The sequence below is a fragment of the Typopeltis vanoorti genome, chromosome 3 (genome assembly GCF_054136105.1).
Source record: "Typopeltis vanoorti isolate ZY-2024b chromosome 3, IOZ_Tvanoo_1.0, whole genome shotgun sequence".
NCBI lineage: Eukaryota > Metazoa > Arthropoda > Arachnida > Uropygi > Thelyphonidae > Typopeltis > Typopeltis vanoorti.
In genome coordinates, this window is record NC_143551.1 from 13,413,056 (window position 1) to 13,428,556 (window position 15,501).

Sequence of the window (15,501 nt, forward strand, 5' to 3'; positions counted from 1 at the left end):
GAAGAAAACACTGACTGACTGACTGCATTCAGGAAATATGCAAAGTGATTTACAGAGAAAATAAATAAGGATTGCAAAGTGGATAAGCAGGAAATAAAAAAAAAAAAGCAGAAAAGAAATCACAGAAAATTCCTAGCCAGGAAAGCTAAGTAGGAAAAATAAATGTAAGAAAGATAAGTCATCTGTAAAAGTAACCAAAAAAGATTGTGGGAAGAGATGGAACAATGCCAGCCATAGAATCAGAAGAAAAAAGTTGGTTGCAATTTAGAAGTGACTGCTTTACTGACATTATTTTTAATAATTAGTAGAGTTGCTGCTATGGCATCACTCAAATTTCAAAGGGGAATTTATATACTCATAACATCAGAACTAAGAAATAGCTCTAAAGTGTTTATGAAATGCTTATTAGAACATCACATATTTGTGTAGATAAATGGATAAAGTCAACAAATAACTGGTAAAAATAAATATATCCTAAATTTGACTTAAGATGGTTGATGAATGTGACCTGTAGATGTCTTCTGAGAAAGGGGGCCCTGCATCTTCGAACACTTTAAATCTAGTTGAAATCCATCGAACAATGTGAGCAGCAATACATCTCAAAAGGACACGAGAACATGACCTCTTTAGTGATTGGGCAAAAGAGAATGTTTCAGACAAGCTTATTAGAAACAACTATATATATCCAAATTTGGTTGAAATCAGTTGAATTATGCAGTCCATAGAGGAAGGAGGAACAATGCTTTTTTCCTGCATTTTTTCTATTTTTTTTTTATTAACTGAATTTTATACTTCAATTTTGACAACTATGTTTTTACACACACATCAACCCCACACACAAGAGATTGCTAAACCTATAGCACATCAGAGATATTTGACAGAGTTGTAGGCAAACCCCACTGTCAAATAAAAGTGAAAATGATTTCAACTTAGCAGAGATAATATAGCAGGTCAAATACATCCCTTTAACAAGAACAAGAAGTCAGTGACTTACCACTACCCTAGTCATGGTTCTTTAAAGAACATAAATACCATGAAGGTGGCAAAATGTTTTACAGGTTACTAAAAAAAAAAAAAAAATGTAGAAATAGAGGAAAAGATATTGCAAAAGGAATCAGATATAAAATATAAAAAAAACTATATATTTCGGCGATTACACCACATTTTTTTATTCAGTTATATAAAACACTGAAATAATAGTTCCCGACAAGTTTCGTAAATCGTAGGCTTTACATCTTCAGGGGTATAAGTTAAAGTTTAAATAAGAGAATTAATAAATACAAATCATAACTGTCTGGCTATTCATAAAACTCAAATAACAGAATGCAGATATATATAATGTTATTGACGTTGAACAATACTGGACGATGTCATGTGTTCTTGTTCTCGTTCATACAGTCCGAGCTCAGATTGAGGTAGATTTTTTATTAGAGCTGACCACACTTGATGGAGAATTAAACCTTGATTTTTATTGCATTGGGTTGGGTTTTTTAGCATATTAGCAGCTTCTTTAAATTTTCTTATATAACTGTTGTTTTCTATGTATGACATCGTGGTTTTTTGCCAGAGTACATCGTGTCCAGTGGAAGTGGTATGGAAAGCAAGACCTGTTTTTTGTTCTCTTTTGTATTGTACATCTTTTTGGTGTTCAGCCATGCGTATTTCAGTGTTTTATATAACTGAATAAAAAAATGTGGTGTAATCGCCGAAATATATCTTTTGAAACAATTAGCCACAGAAATCTACGCCTGCAATAAAAAAAAACTGATAAGGATAACCCAGATTTTTCAAGAAAACTTTGAAGAGCAACTAAATTATGTAGTCAATTAGTCAATGAAATTAAGTTAGAAAACATTCAAAAGAACATAATCAAAAGTACATCTCAATACCATAGGTGGGAAAAGCCATCAGAAACTTGAACTGGATAGAAGAGAGCTAATTCAAAAAGATGAAATATGGAAGTATAAAAATTTTACTGTGGCTACAATTATTGATTCAGCCAGAAAAGCATGTGGTAAAAGTTGTCTCCAAGGATAGAAAAATCAAAACTCCATGCTGAACTTGGAAATTCAAAGAATCATGGAAAACAAGAAGGGATGTGTATGAGAAGTTCCTAGCAAGAAATTCAGCATGTGTTTTGGGAAAGAAAAAAAAAAAAAAAAAAAAAAAAAATATATATATATATATATATATATATAAAATATTTATTTATAAGAAAGAAGCATTGTGTAACAGTAGCTAAACAAAAGTCATGGGAAGACTAAGAAATTAGAAGAAAAATATCAGAAAGGTGGGAAATATTCTGGAAGCTATTGAAATATAGTGCTTAAAGAAAGGTAAAAGGAATCAGAGATGATAAAGGCGACATGAAGACAGAAAAGAAAGATGGTTTAGATGACTGCAGCAATTACCTTTTAAGACTGCTAAATAAAACAAGAAACTAATAGAATAGGGGCAGAAAATATTCACGAGGAATGTAAATAGTATATATCAATACTTGAGGTAGAAAAAAACCATCAAAAGCCTCAAATGTGAAAAATCAGTTGACGTAGATATTTGACCAGAAATGCTCAAACATGCAGGCAGCTACACTGCATAATTTAGGACTGATCAGGGAATCAAATTCAACATGAACGGAATAAAGATTCTTGGTACCCATCTATAAAAAGGAAATAAAACTCATCATCATCATCAAATTCCTGCCATGAACCCTCAAGGGGGGTGTACAGGATATGATAGTACTACATGAAAAAAATTACATCATTACTAACTTCCTATCTACAATTTTCCTCCAAATCAGTCTGTTACTTGTCTAGACTCCAACATTATCAGATCTTATATTTCTATCGTCTAAGGCACTTTGTACCATATCAATCCACCTATATCTTGATCTACCCCTGGGTCGTTTTGCTGCCAACCTGGCAGAGAACACTTGTTTTGCTAATCTTTCTTCACCAATTCGGTTTAGGTAACCATACCCCCTGAGATTAGCTCTGCTAACGCATTCCTGGATGCTGACAATGTCAATTTCTTTCCTAATATCCTCGTTTTTAATATGACATTGCCATTGATGCCATCTGTTCACGCCTATAATCTTTCTCAAGACTCTCATATCTGCGGTCTCTAGTCTTTGGTCAAGTGTTTTACTTCTGACCCAGTTCTCTGATCCATAAGTTAAAACTGATTTGAACACTGTCTTGTATGCAGCTAATTTAGTGTTCCGACTAATTTCTCTCTTATTCCATATGAATTTATTCAATTGACTTCCCACCATACCAGCTTTGCTGATTCTGTTGTCTATTTCTATATTTAGTTTACCATCTTCAGTAAAAATCGTGCCTAAGTAGCTGAAATGCTTTACTTGTTCCACAGGTTCTCCATTCACAACACAGTTGACATTTTCAATGATTCTGCCTATTTTCATTGTCTTTGTCTTTTTATTGCTGACCTTCATACCATATCTATTACAACAGCTATTCAATTTAGTCAGAGAATCTTGCAGACTTGTAGCGGATTTATTTAGAAGTATAACATCATCCGCATAAAGCAAAGAGCTGACATTAACATCTCCAATTTTGATATCATGTTTAATACCACTTTCCTTCATAATGTGATCCATATAGATAATGAATAACAGAGGGGATAATGTACATCCTTGTCTCACACCAGATTTAACATTAAACCATCTTCCTGTACTTCCTTCAATTCTAACTGCTGACTTACAACTCAAATAAAGACTAAGTATTGCTTGATATAATGCCCCATTGACACCATATAACTGCAGCGTATTGAATAGCTTCTCTCTTGGCACCTTGTCATATGCCTTTCCCAGATCGACAAAACTTAAATACAGATCTTTGTTATATTCCCATGCTTTCTCGACTATTTGTCGTAAAGTGAAGATCTGATCCTGACAGCCTCTATTTGGCCTGAATCCAGCTTGTTCTTCACCAAGCTTTTCTTCCACAATTCTTCTCAACCGTTTCTCAAGTATACTTGCATAGATCTTGCCAGGAACACTCAGTAGGGAAATACCTCTGTAATTCTCACATGCAGTTTTATTTCCCATTTTATATATGGGTACTATGAGAGCTCTACTCCAATCATCGGGAATTCGTCCCCTCTGTCCAGACTTCCTGAACTATGCAGTGCAGCCACTGTGAGACTCTTATACCACCATACTTCAGCATTTCTGGTCAAATATCATCTACTCCTACTGCCTTTCCACATTTCAAGCCTTTGATGGCTTTTTCTACTTCAAGTATGGATATGTATTCCTGCCTGCATGCCTGGGCAGTGTTTTTTACCACTGTGCTGTCATCACTGCTTGTTTCATTTAGCAGTTTTTCAAAGTAATTACTCCATACTTCAAGGATATCTTTTTCTCCCGTTTTCATGTCACCTTTATCATCTCTAATTCCTTTTACAGCACTTTTTCCTCCATTCTTAAGCTTCTTCAACAACCTCCAGTATATTTTGCCACCTTCTTGATATTTATTTTCTATATTCTTGCCAAAGTCCTCCCATGACTTTTGTTTAGCTAGTTTTACACAATGTTTAGCATTCTTGCATTTGTCTCTATATTCTCTAAGAGCACAAGCTGACTTATTTGACAGGAACTTTTGGTGTGATTTCTTCTTTTTCTTCACTGCCTCTTTAACTTCCTGTGTCCACCAGGGAGTTCTGATTTTCCTTACAGACAACCTCACCACATGCCTCTCTGGCAGAATCAATCAATGTTTTCTTCAGAGTTTGCCACTGAATCTCCAAGGTTTGATTCCTGTTCTCAAACTCTTTCATTTTTCTTCAATAATCTTTGTGTATATTTTAGTCTACAGTTCACATCTGAGAGCTGCTCAACTTTTATTCGCTTTAAAACTTTCTTACATGTTATTCTTTTCAAGATGAAATTCAATTTTATCCTGCTCAAGACTAAATAGTGATCACTTCCAATTTCAAATCCTCTGTATACTCTGGTGTCCTGCACCAGGGAGAAAACATCACTATCAACAATAACATAGTCAATGAGACTTTTCTTATTCCTAGCCTCTTCTCTCCATGTGAATTTGTGCACATTTTTATGTTGGAACATGGTGTTAGTAATAACCAGTCCATGTCCTGAGCAGAAATCCAACAGATACTTGCCATTATTATTAGATTTGTTCTTTTCTCCAAATTTTCCCAAAATATTTTTTTTTGTCTCACAATCATTTCCTACTCTGCTATTTAAATTCCCAACAAGGACCAACTTTTCATTTTTCAATGTGTCAGTTGCTTTTTCTAAAGCCTCAAAAAATTCCTCCACTTCTACCTTAGTAGAACCTTCTGTGGGACCATAGGCACAAATAAGTCTCACTGTCCAGTTCCCCATTCTCATATTTGCCCACATTACTCTACTTGAGACAGACTGCCATTCAAGAAGATTAGCCTCGTATTTTGTGTTGAATACTATGGCTATTCCTTCTTTTCCTTGATTGTTATTGCCTGAATATAACATTTTGTATTTATTGCTCAGAAAGATCTCACCAGTTTTGGTCTTTTTTGTTTCAGTCATCCCTATTATGTCGATCTGGTACTTATCTAATTCCTCAGCTAGCTCCATTTCTTTGCCATTCAGGCTTCTTACGTTGATAGTACCAATCTTTAACTCTGGTGATGTTGAGTTGGGGTTTATTTTCAGATTTGTTCCAGTAGCTGACTTTTCGCTGTTCGCCCTGGTTCCCTGGCGAAAACAACGGGGGCCTTGTTTAACCGGGCGACGCCCCAGCCGGCATGAAATTTTGTTATGTTGTACCATCATTCTATATTTTGGTTTAACCAATAAGAATACAATTTGTTCGGCTAAATCCCAAATTGCCAGCCCATCCTCGTCCATTCAGTATCCAAGTAGAAACCCAACAGGGTGCACCACGAGAAGGTGAGGATTGGACATTAGGTCAGAAGCCCTGGTCGGTTTTCCGCATTCCTTTAAAGGCTGTGTGGAGGTCTCCTCTCAGTTATACAGCTTTGACCCTTAAACTGAATATGATAATTACAGAGGAATTTCTATAATAAGGTAATAATAAAATCAGTAATAAAAAGACAGACTATAACAATAGGCAGGAACAGTGAAAACCTCAGCTGCATCCTGAATGGGAAATCCATAGAACAAGTAAAATATTTCGGCACAATTTTTAATGCAAATGGCACATTAAATATGGAAATAAACAATAGAATTAGCCAAGTTGGTAAGGTAGTGAAGCAACTGAATAAATTTATATTGAATAAGAGAGAAATTAGTCAAAACACTAAAGTAGCTAAACACAAGACAGTGTTCAATCTAATTTTAACTTATAGATCTGAGAGCTGGGTTAGAAATGAAATAGTTGATCAAAAAGATTGAAGTATGAGTCCCCTAATTTTTCTCAGGTATGAGATTTCTGAGGAAAAATTAGATAAGTGACAGATATGGTACCAGCAACAGATTCATTAAAAATAAAGATATTATCCCAATTCTAATAAACATTAATCCCAGTGGAAGCAGAAAAACCTGTGCTTGAACAAAACACTGGACTTTTAATAAGACTAATTAGAATAAATTAAAAAAAATCATTATCACTGTCAATCCTGATAAGTACAGAATATTATGATAATGCTACATAACGATTTTTTTTTGTGGTGGTGGTGGGGGGGGGAATTCATAGTAAAAAAAAACTAATCTATGTGCCAGTTGGTTTGTTTTTTTTTGGTACTGGAAGAAAAAGACTAAACCTCTCCTCCTAGTGAAATACAATTTATAAAAGGCAGTTTTCTTGTTTAACGTGTGACTGGACCTAATACATGAACTGAAGATGCTAAAATTAAGTTTTGTTTGTGTCATAGTAGAAAGTAGAGTTCAAGGTTTAGTCAGTAAAGTGATAAAGTGAAACACTGAATTCCATAAGCTGTAATCTTTAAGAATCATTTCAAAATTTTTTTTATAAAAGTATGATTCATATATATGGAAACTATTATAACAGATAAGAGTTCACAGTTTACAACAAAAAAGATATGATTTTAATCAAATCAAGATTTATAATGAACACTTAAGTCATACATTTCAAAATTATCATAATCACAAAAATAGAAAAATAAATCAGTGTATGAAAAATACCAAAATAAGTATACAGTTCATTTATTCTAAAGAAAGTTTATAGTCATAAGGACCTGCTTACCTTCACTTTTTTTTGAGAATCTTGCAACTGTTTGTGAAGCATTTCTGATGCTACTGATGTTTTATACCTCTGAATCTGTCTTTTAAAAAAAAAAAAAATGTGGATATTTTAAATCTTTTTTTAAAATTCAATTTTGAAATCAAACTGTGAGGACAATTAGGTAACACAAACTATAATAATGGGATTTACTTGTAATTTATTGTAAAAGCAAGAAACTAAACTTCTACACATTTCATTAACATTTTCATCAGGAAGATAAGCATACCAGAGAATACACAAAAAAGAACAGCAGTTGTTTTGAAACATGTAACATTACTAATAATGTAGATTAGTCACAAATGCCATTTGATATATCAAATAAATGTTCGTTATTGTGCAAAGATCTTTAGATGGTTACTAGTATAATGGGATTTGACAGATTACATAAAAGTATATGCTTCCAAATTTCATGAAATATGATGAAACACTGGTTCCTCTTCAATTGCCATATGAACCTCAAATTCCTTAAGTGTTGTCCTTAAAAAGGACAGGCATTGAGGCAGAAGACCCATCCATTTTATGATTTTCTAAGAAAATGTAGGGAGCGAGTGAGATGACTTATCTTTCATTTTATAATTAAGGATTTCAAAACTGATGTGATTAAGGTTCAAAGCGGTATAACTGGGAGGAGAAGACTTTCATGTAGCCTTTTAAGGAATGTGGAAAACAACTAAATGGGGCTTTTGACCTAATGTCCAATCCTCATCTTCTCCAGGTAGATACCAAACATTCCCTGTTAGGTATCTACCTGGATAATGAACAAATGATGATGAGCTGGTAATCTGGGATTTAGATGCCCAAATTGTATTCTTATTGGCTCAAACCACAATGTAAAATGATGGTACAACATGAGAGAATTTCATTCGGGCTGGGGCATTGCCCAGTAAAACAAGGCCTGCTTTGTTTTCGTTAAGGAACTAGGTCAAACAACAAAAAGTCAACTACTAGAACAATTTCCAGTTCACATCAACAGAGTTCAAGATTGGATGGGCTAGTAATCTGGTACTATCAACATAAGAAGCATCAATGGAAAGGAAATGGAACTAGCAGAAAAGTTGGATAAGTACCAAATTGACATAAACAAAAAAGTTTATGACTGAAACAAAGAAGGCAAAAACAGGTCATAGCTATAGAATTCAACACTAAATATGAGGATAATCTTCTTGAACGGCAGGAAATATAAATAAAGTAATGTGGACAGATATAACAATGAGGAACTAAATAATGAGATTTATTACTACTCATGGTCCCACAGAAGGTTCTACAAAGGAAGAAACAGAATTTTTTGAAGCATTACGAAGGACAGGTGGCTCAATGAAAAAGGAAGAGTTGGTCCTTGTTGGAGATCTAAAAGCAGAGTAGGAAAAATTATTATCAGACATATAGAAATGTTTTGGGAAAATTTGGAGGAAAGTGCAAAGCTAATAATAATAATAAATGCCTGCTGGATTTCTGCTCAGGACATTGATTAATTATTACTAACACCATATTTCAACATAAAAACGTGCAGAAATTCACATGGAGAGAAGATGCAAGAAATAAAAGCCACATTAACTATGTTATAGTTGATAGCAATGTTTTCCCCACTGGTTCAGGACACAAGAGTATACACAAGATAAAACTGAATTTTTTCATATTGAAAAGAAAAGCATACAAGAAAGAATGACTACTATTTGGGTTTTTTGGTCAAATATATTTATTTTAAATTAAGTTATACCAACTAGTTTCGCCAACTGTGGGTGTTGGTTTCATCAGGGTTAACATTATATAAATGAAAGAACACTTAAATGCTAAAAAACTGTTTGCACTGAAATCATAAATGGACCGAATACAATTGCATTTTAATAAAAGCAGAATGCGTACATCACACATATAGCATGTGAATGATCCACTAGTTATTATGTAAGAATGTTCTGTAGTTGGCAGCAAAATTTAATTCTGGCATGTTGAAAGATCTAACAAGGGTCTTCCAGATCTCGGACAGAATTATAATCCTTGGTTTCTATTTAGATTTTCTTCTGAACGGAGAACTGTTGTGGCTTCTTTTATCATTCGGGAGCGGAAATCATCCTCTAAGTAGGGCATGGAGCTTTTATCCCATTCTATAACATGGTTAGTGCTAGCAAAATGAAAGGTTAACCCCGATTTCTCTTCTCTATTATTATTGATGTCTCCTATGTGTTCCTTTTTTCTGATTTCAAAACTTCTTGAGTCTGGCCAATATAGTTTAAGCCGCACGAGCAGGGGATGTTGTAAACTCTGGCATATTTGAAAAAAGGATGACTATCTTTTGGAGATCTTAAGAATTGGCAAATGGTCTGTGAAGGTTTAAAAGCTACTCATATTCCATGTGGCTTGGGAATTTAGCAATCTTATTAGAAAATGTCCCTATAAACGGAATCACAATAGTAGAATTGTAATGTATATTTTCCAGTCGTCTTTGTGGGGGTCACAGAAAAGAATCTTGTGGATCAATTTTCTAGGATAACCATTCTTTGTAAGATTATTTGATATCAGGGATAGTTCACATCTTGGAGGTCTTTATCACCAGTTGTAATGAGAGAGAGGCTCTATTTTTTAGCATGTGTACAATGCTAAATTTCTGAGAAATATGGTGTGAAGAAGTGAAGTGTAAATATCTACCTGTATTGGTAGGTTTGCGATAAACTGTAAGACTGATGCATCCATTTATTTGTTTTTTAAATAAATGATAATAAAATAATATATGGAAAAGGATTTGTTTGATTTTCTAAGCAAGATCAACTCTTTACATAACAAAATTAAATTCACTCTAGAACTGGAGAAAGATAACAAATTACCTTTTCTGGACATTTTAATTAAAAAACAAATAAATGTATGCATCAGCCTTACAGTTTATTGCAAATCTACCAATACAGGTAGATATTTACACTTCACTTCTTCACACCATATTTCTCAGAAACTTAGCATTGTACACATGCTAAAAAATAGAGCCTCTCATTACAACTGATGATAAAGATCTCCAAGATGAACTATCCCTGATATCAAATAATCTAACAAAGAATGGTTATCCTAGAAAATTGATCCACAAGATTCTTTTCTGTGACTCCCCACAAAGATGACTGGAAGATATACATTACAATTCTACTATTGTGATTCCGTTTATAGGGACATTTTCTAATAAGATTGCTAAACTCCTCAAGCCACATGGAATACGAGTAACTTTTAAACCTTCACAGACCATTCGCCAATTCTTAAGATCTCCAAAAGACAGTCATCCTTTTTTCAAATATGCCGGAGTTTACAACATTCCCTGCTCGTGCGGCTTAAACTATATTGGCCAGACTTCAAGAAGTTTAGAAATCAGAAAAAAGGAACACATAGGAGACATCAATAATAATAGAGAAGAGAAATCGGGTTTAGCCTTTCATTTTGCTAGGACTAACCATGTTATAGAATGGGATAAAAGCTCCATGCCCTACTTAGAGGACGATTTCCGCTCCCGAATGATAAAAACAGCCACAACAGTTCTCCGTTCAGAAGAAAATCTAATTAGAAACCAAGGATTAATTCTGTCCGAGATCTGGAAGACCCTCATTAGATCTTTCAACATGCCAGAATCAAATTTTGCTGCCAACTACAGAACGTTCTTACATAATAACTAGTAGATCATACACGTGCTATACGTGTGGTGTACGCATTCTTCTGCTTTTATAAAAATGCAATTCTATTTGGTCCATTTATGGTTTCAGTGCAAACAGTTTTTTTGCGTTTAAGTGTTCTTACATTTATATAATTTTAACCCTGATGAAGCCAACAGCCACAGTTGGCGAAACTAGTTGGTATAACATCATCATCATCAAATTCCTGCCATGTACCCACAAGGGGTGTACAGGATATGATAGTACTACATGAAAAAATTATATCATTACTAACTTCCTATCTACAATTTTCCTCCAAATCAGTCTGTTACTAGTCAAGACTCCAATATTATCAGATCTTATATTTCTATCGTCTAAGGAACTTTGTACCGCATCAATCCACCTATATCTTGGTCTTCCTCTGGGTCGTTTTGCTGCCAACCTGGCAGAGAACACTTGTTTTGCTAATCTTTCCTCGCCCATTCTGTTTAGGTGACCATACCACCTGAGATTAGCTCTGCTAATGCAATCCTGGATGCTGACAATGTCAAGTTCTTTCCTAATATCCTCATTTTTAATATGATATTGCCATTGATGCAATCTGCTCACGCCTATAATCTTTCTCAGGACTCTCATGTCTGCGGTCTGTAGTCTTTGGTCAAGTGTTCTACTTCTGAGCCAGTTCTCAGATCCATAAGTTAAAACTGGTTTGAACACTGTTTGTATACAGCTAATTTAGTGTTCCGACCAATTTCTCTCTTATTCCATATGAATTTATTCTATTGAATTCCCACCATACCAGCTTTCCTGATTCTGTTGTCTATTTCTATATTTAGTTTACCATCTTCAGTAAAAATCGTGCCTAAGTAGCTGAAATGCTTTACTTGTTCCACAGGTTCTCCATTCACAACACAGTTGACATTTTTAATGATTCTGCCTATTTTCATTGTCTTTGTCTTTTTATTGCTGACCTTCATACCATATCTATTACAACAGCTATTCAATTTAGTCAGAGAATCTTGCAGACTTGTAGCGCCTTTATTTAGAAGTATAACATCATCTGCATAAAGCAAGGAGCTGACATTAACATCTCCAATTTTGATATCATGTTTAATACCACTTTCCTTCATAATGTGATCCATATAGATAATGAATAACAGAGGGGATAATGTACATCCTTGTCTCACACCAGATTTAACATTAAACAATCTTCCTGTACTTCCTTCAATTCTAACTGCTGACTTACAACTCAAATAAAGACTAAGTATTGCTTGATATAATGCCCCATTGACACAATATAACTGCAGCGTATTGAACAGCTTCTCTCTTGGCACCTTGTCATATGCCTTTTCCAAATCGACAAAACTTAAATACAGATCTTTGTTATATTCCCATGCTTTCTCAACTATTTGTCGTAAAGTGAAGATCTGATCCTGACAGCCTCTGTTTGGCCTGAATCCAGTTTATTCTTCACCAAGCTTTTCTTCCACAATTCTTCTCAACCGTTTCGCAAGTATACTTGCATAGATATTGCCAGGAACACTCAGTAGGGAAATACCTCTGCAATTCTCCCATTCAGTTTTATTTCCCTTTTTATATATTGTACTACGAGGGCTCTACACCAATCATCGGTAATTCATCCCTATGAACTATGCAGTGTAGCCACTGTAAGACTCTTATACCACCATACTTCAGCATTTCTGGTCGAATATTATCTACTCCAGCTGCCTTTCCACATTTCAAGCCTTTGATGGCTTTTTCTACTTCAAGTATGGATATGTATTCCTGCCTGCATGCCTGGTCAGTGTTTTTTACCACTGTGCTGTCATCACTGCTTATTTCATTTAGCAGTTTTTCAAAGTAATTACTCCATACTTCAAATATATCTTGTTCTCCAGTTTTCATGTCACCTTTATTATCTCTGACTCCTTTTACAGCACTCTTTCCTCCATTCCTAAGCTTCTTCAACAACCTTCAGAATATCTTACCCTCATCTTGATATTTATTTTCTATATTCTTGCCAAAGTCCTCCCATGACTTTTGTTTAGCTAGTTTTACACAGTGTTTAGCATTCTTGCATTTGTCTCTATATTCTCTAAGAGCACAAGCTGACTTATTTGACAGGAACTTTTGATATGCTTTCTTCTTTTCCTTCACTGCCTCTTTAACTCCCTGTGTCCACCAGGGAGTTCTGATTTTTTTATCCTTACAGACAACCTCACCACATGCCTCTCTGGCAGAATCAATCAATGTTATCTTCAGAGTTTGCCACTGAATCTCCAAGGTTTGATTCCTGTTCTCAAACTCTTTCATTTTTCTTCAATAATCTTTGTGTATATTTTAGTCTACAGTTCACATCTGAGAGCTGCTCAACTTTTATTCGCTTTAAAACTTTCTTACATGTTATTCTTTTCAAGATGAAATTCAATTTTATTCTGCTCAAGACTAAATAGTGATCACTTCCAATTTCAAATCCTCTGTACACTCTGGTGTCTTGCACCAGGGAGAACATCACTATCAACTATAACATAAACAATGAGACTTTTCTTATTCCTAGCCTTTTCTCTCCATGTGAATTTGTGCACATTTTTATGTTGGAACATGGTGTTAGTAATAACCAGTCCATGTTCTGAGCAGAAATCCAACAGATACTTGCCATTATTATTAGATTTGCTCTTTTCTCCAAATTTTCCCAAAATATTTTTGTATGTCTCACAATCATTTCCTACTCTTCTATTTATATCCTCAACAAGGACCAACTTTTCCTTTTTCATTGTGTGCTTTTTCTAAAGCCTCAAAAAATTCCTCCACTTCTATCTTAGTAGAACCTTCTGTGGGACCATAGGCACAAATAAGTCTCATTGCCCAGTTCCTCATTCTCATATTTGCCCACATTACTCTACTTGAGACTGACTGCCATTGAAGAAGATTAGCCTCGTATTTTGTGTTGAATACTATGGCTACTCCTTCTTTTCCTTGATTGTGATTGCCTGAATATAACATTTTGTATTTATTGCTCAGAAAGATCTCACCAGTTTTGGTCTTTTTTGTTTCAGTCATCCCTATTATGTCGATCTGGTACTTATCTAATTCCTCAGCTAGCTCCATTTCTTTGCCATTCAGGCTTCTTACGTTGATAGTACCAATCTTTAACTCTGGTGATTTTGAGTTGGGGTTTGTTTTCAGATTTGTTCCAGTAGCTGACTTTTCGCTGTTCGCCCTGGTTCCCTGACGAAAACAATGGGGGCACCCGAAATAGTAGTCACAATCATTTTCTCTCTCCTATAGTTCTCATGGTCAAAAATAACCGTTTTATTAGCATGTAAGAAAGTTTTTAAAAAAAGTCAAAGTTGAGCAGCTTTCAGAGGTGAACTGAAATACTCAAATACATAAACATTATTGAAGAAAAAAAGAAAGAATTTGAAAACAAGAACCAAACATTGAAAATTCAATGGCAAATCCTGAAGTAAAAACTGATTCAGCCAGAGAGACATGTCATGACCCTGTATGTCCATAAGAATAGAACAACCACAACTCCAAGGTGGAATCAGGAAGTTAAAGAGGTGGTCAAGGAAAAAGAAGAAAGTATCTCAAAAGTTCATAGCAAGTAAGTCAGCTTGTGCTCTTAGGAAATACTGAAAAAAATGTAAGACAGTGAAGCACTGTGTAAAACCAGTTAAACAAAAGTTATGGGAAGACTTTGGTTTAAAATATAAATAAATAAATAGAAAATAAATATCAGGAAGATGGCAAAATATTCTGGAGGCTATTGAAAAAGCTTAGAAATAGAAAAAAAAATAATGGAAGAGGAATTAGAGATGATCAAAGTGACATGAAACCTGAGGATAATGATATTTTAGATGTTTGGAGTAATTACTTTGAAAGAGTAAATGAAACCAGAAGTGTAAACATGTTGATAGAAAACTCCCAATAGGAATGCAGTCAGATATACATATCCATATTTGAAGTAGAAAAAGTCATCAAAAATCTGAAATGTGGAAATGCAGCTGGAATATATGAAATTCGACCAGAAATGTTCAAACATAGAGGTATAAAATTTTACAGTGGCTGCATTGAATAATTCAGAAGGCCTGGTCAGAAGGTAGAATTATGGATGATTGGAGCAGAGTTCTCATAGTTCCCATCTATAAAAAGGAAATAAAACCAAATATACGAATTAGAGATGTTTCAATACTGAGTGTTCCTGATATGATTTATGCAAGTATACTTGAGAAATGGTTAAGAAAAATTGTGGAAGGTAAGCTTGGTGAAGAACAAGCTGGATTCAGGCAAAGGATCTGTATTTAACTTCTTTTGATCTGAAAAAAGCATATGACAAGGTGCCAAGAGGAAAACTCTTCAAAACATTACAGCTATATGGTGTAAATGGGACAATATATCAAGCAATACATAGTTTCTAAACTCTAAGTCAGCAGTTTGAGTTGAAAGAGGTGTATAAAAATGGTTTGATGTTAAATCAGTGGGTGACAACGGCATACATTATCTCCAATGTTATTCATTGTCTATATGGATCACATTATGAAGGAAAGTGGTATTAAATATGATATCAATGATGATGTTATGAATAAATCCAGTACAAGTCTGCAAGATTCCCTGACTAAACTGAATAACTGTTGTAATAGGTTTGG

General features: G+C 34.5%; 1 protein-coding gene across 1 annotated transcript in view; it reads right to left on the reverse strand.

The window, feature by feature from the left end:
* LOC150107931 (mitotic spindle assembly checkpoint protein MAD1-like) overlaps positions 1–15,501 on the reverse strand; it is a 166,712-nt gene that overhangs the window by 98,602 nt on the left and 52,609 nt on the right. Inside the window, exon 6 of the mRNA XM_090415454.1 lies at positions 7,194–7,272. Within this exon, the coding sequence (XP_090271580.1) occupies positions 7,194–7,272 (79 nt within the window). The remainder of the gene's footprint in view (positions 1–7,193; positions 7,273–15,501) is intronic.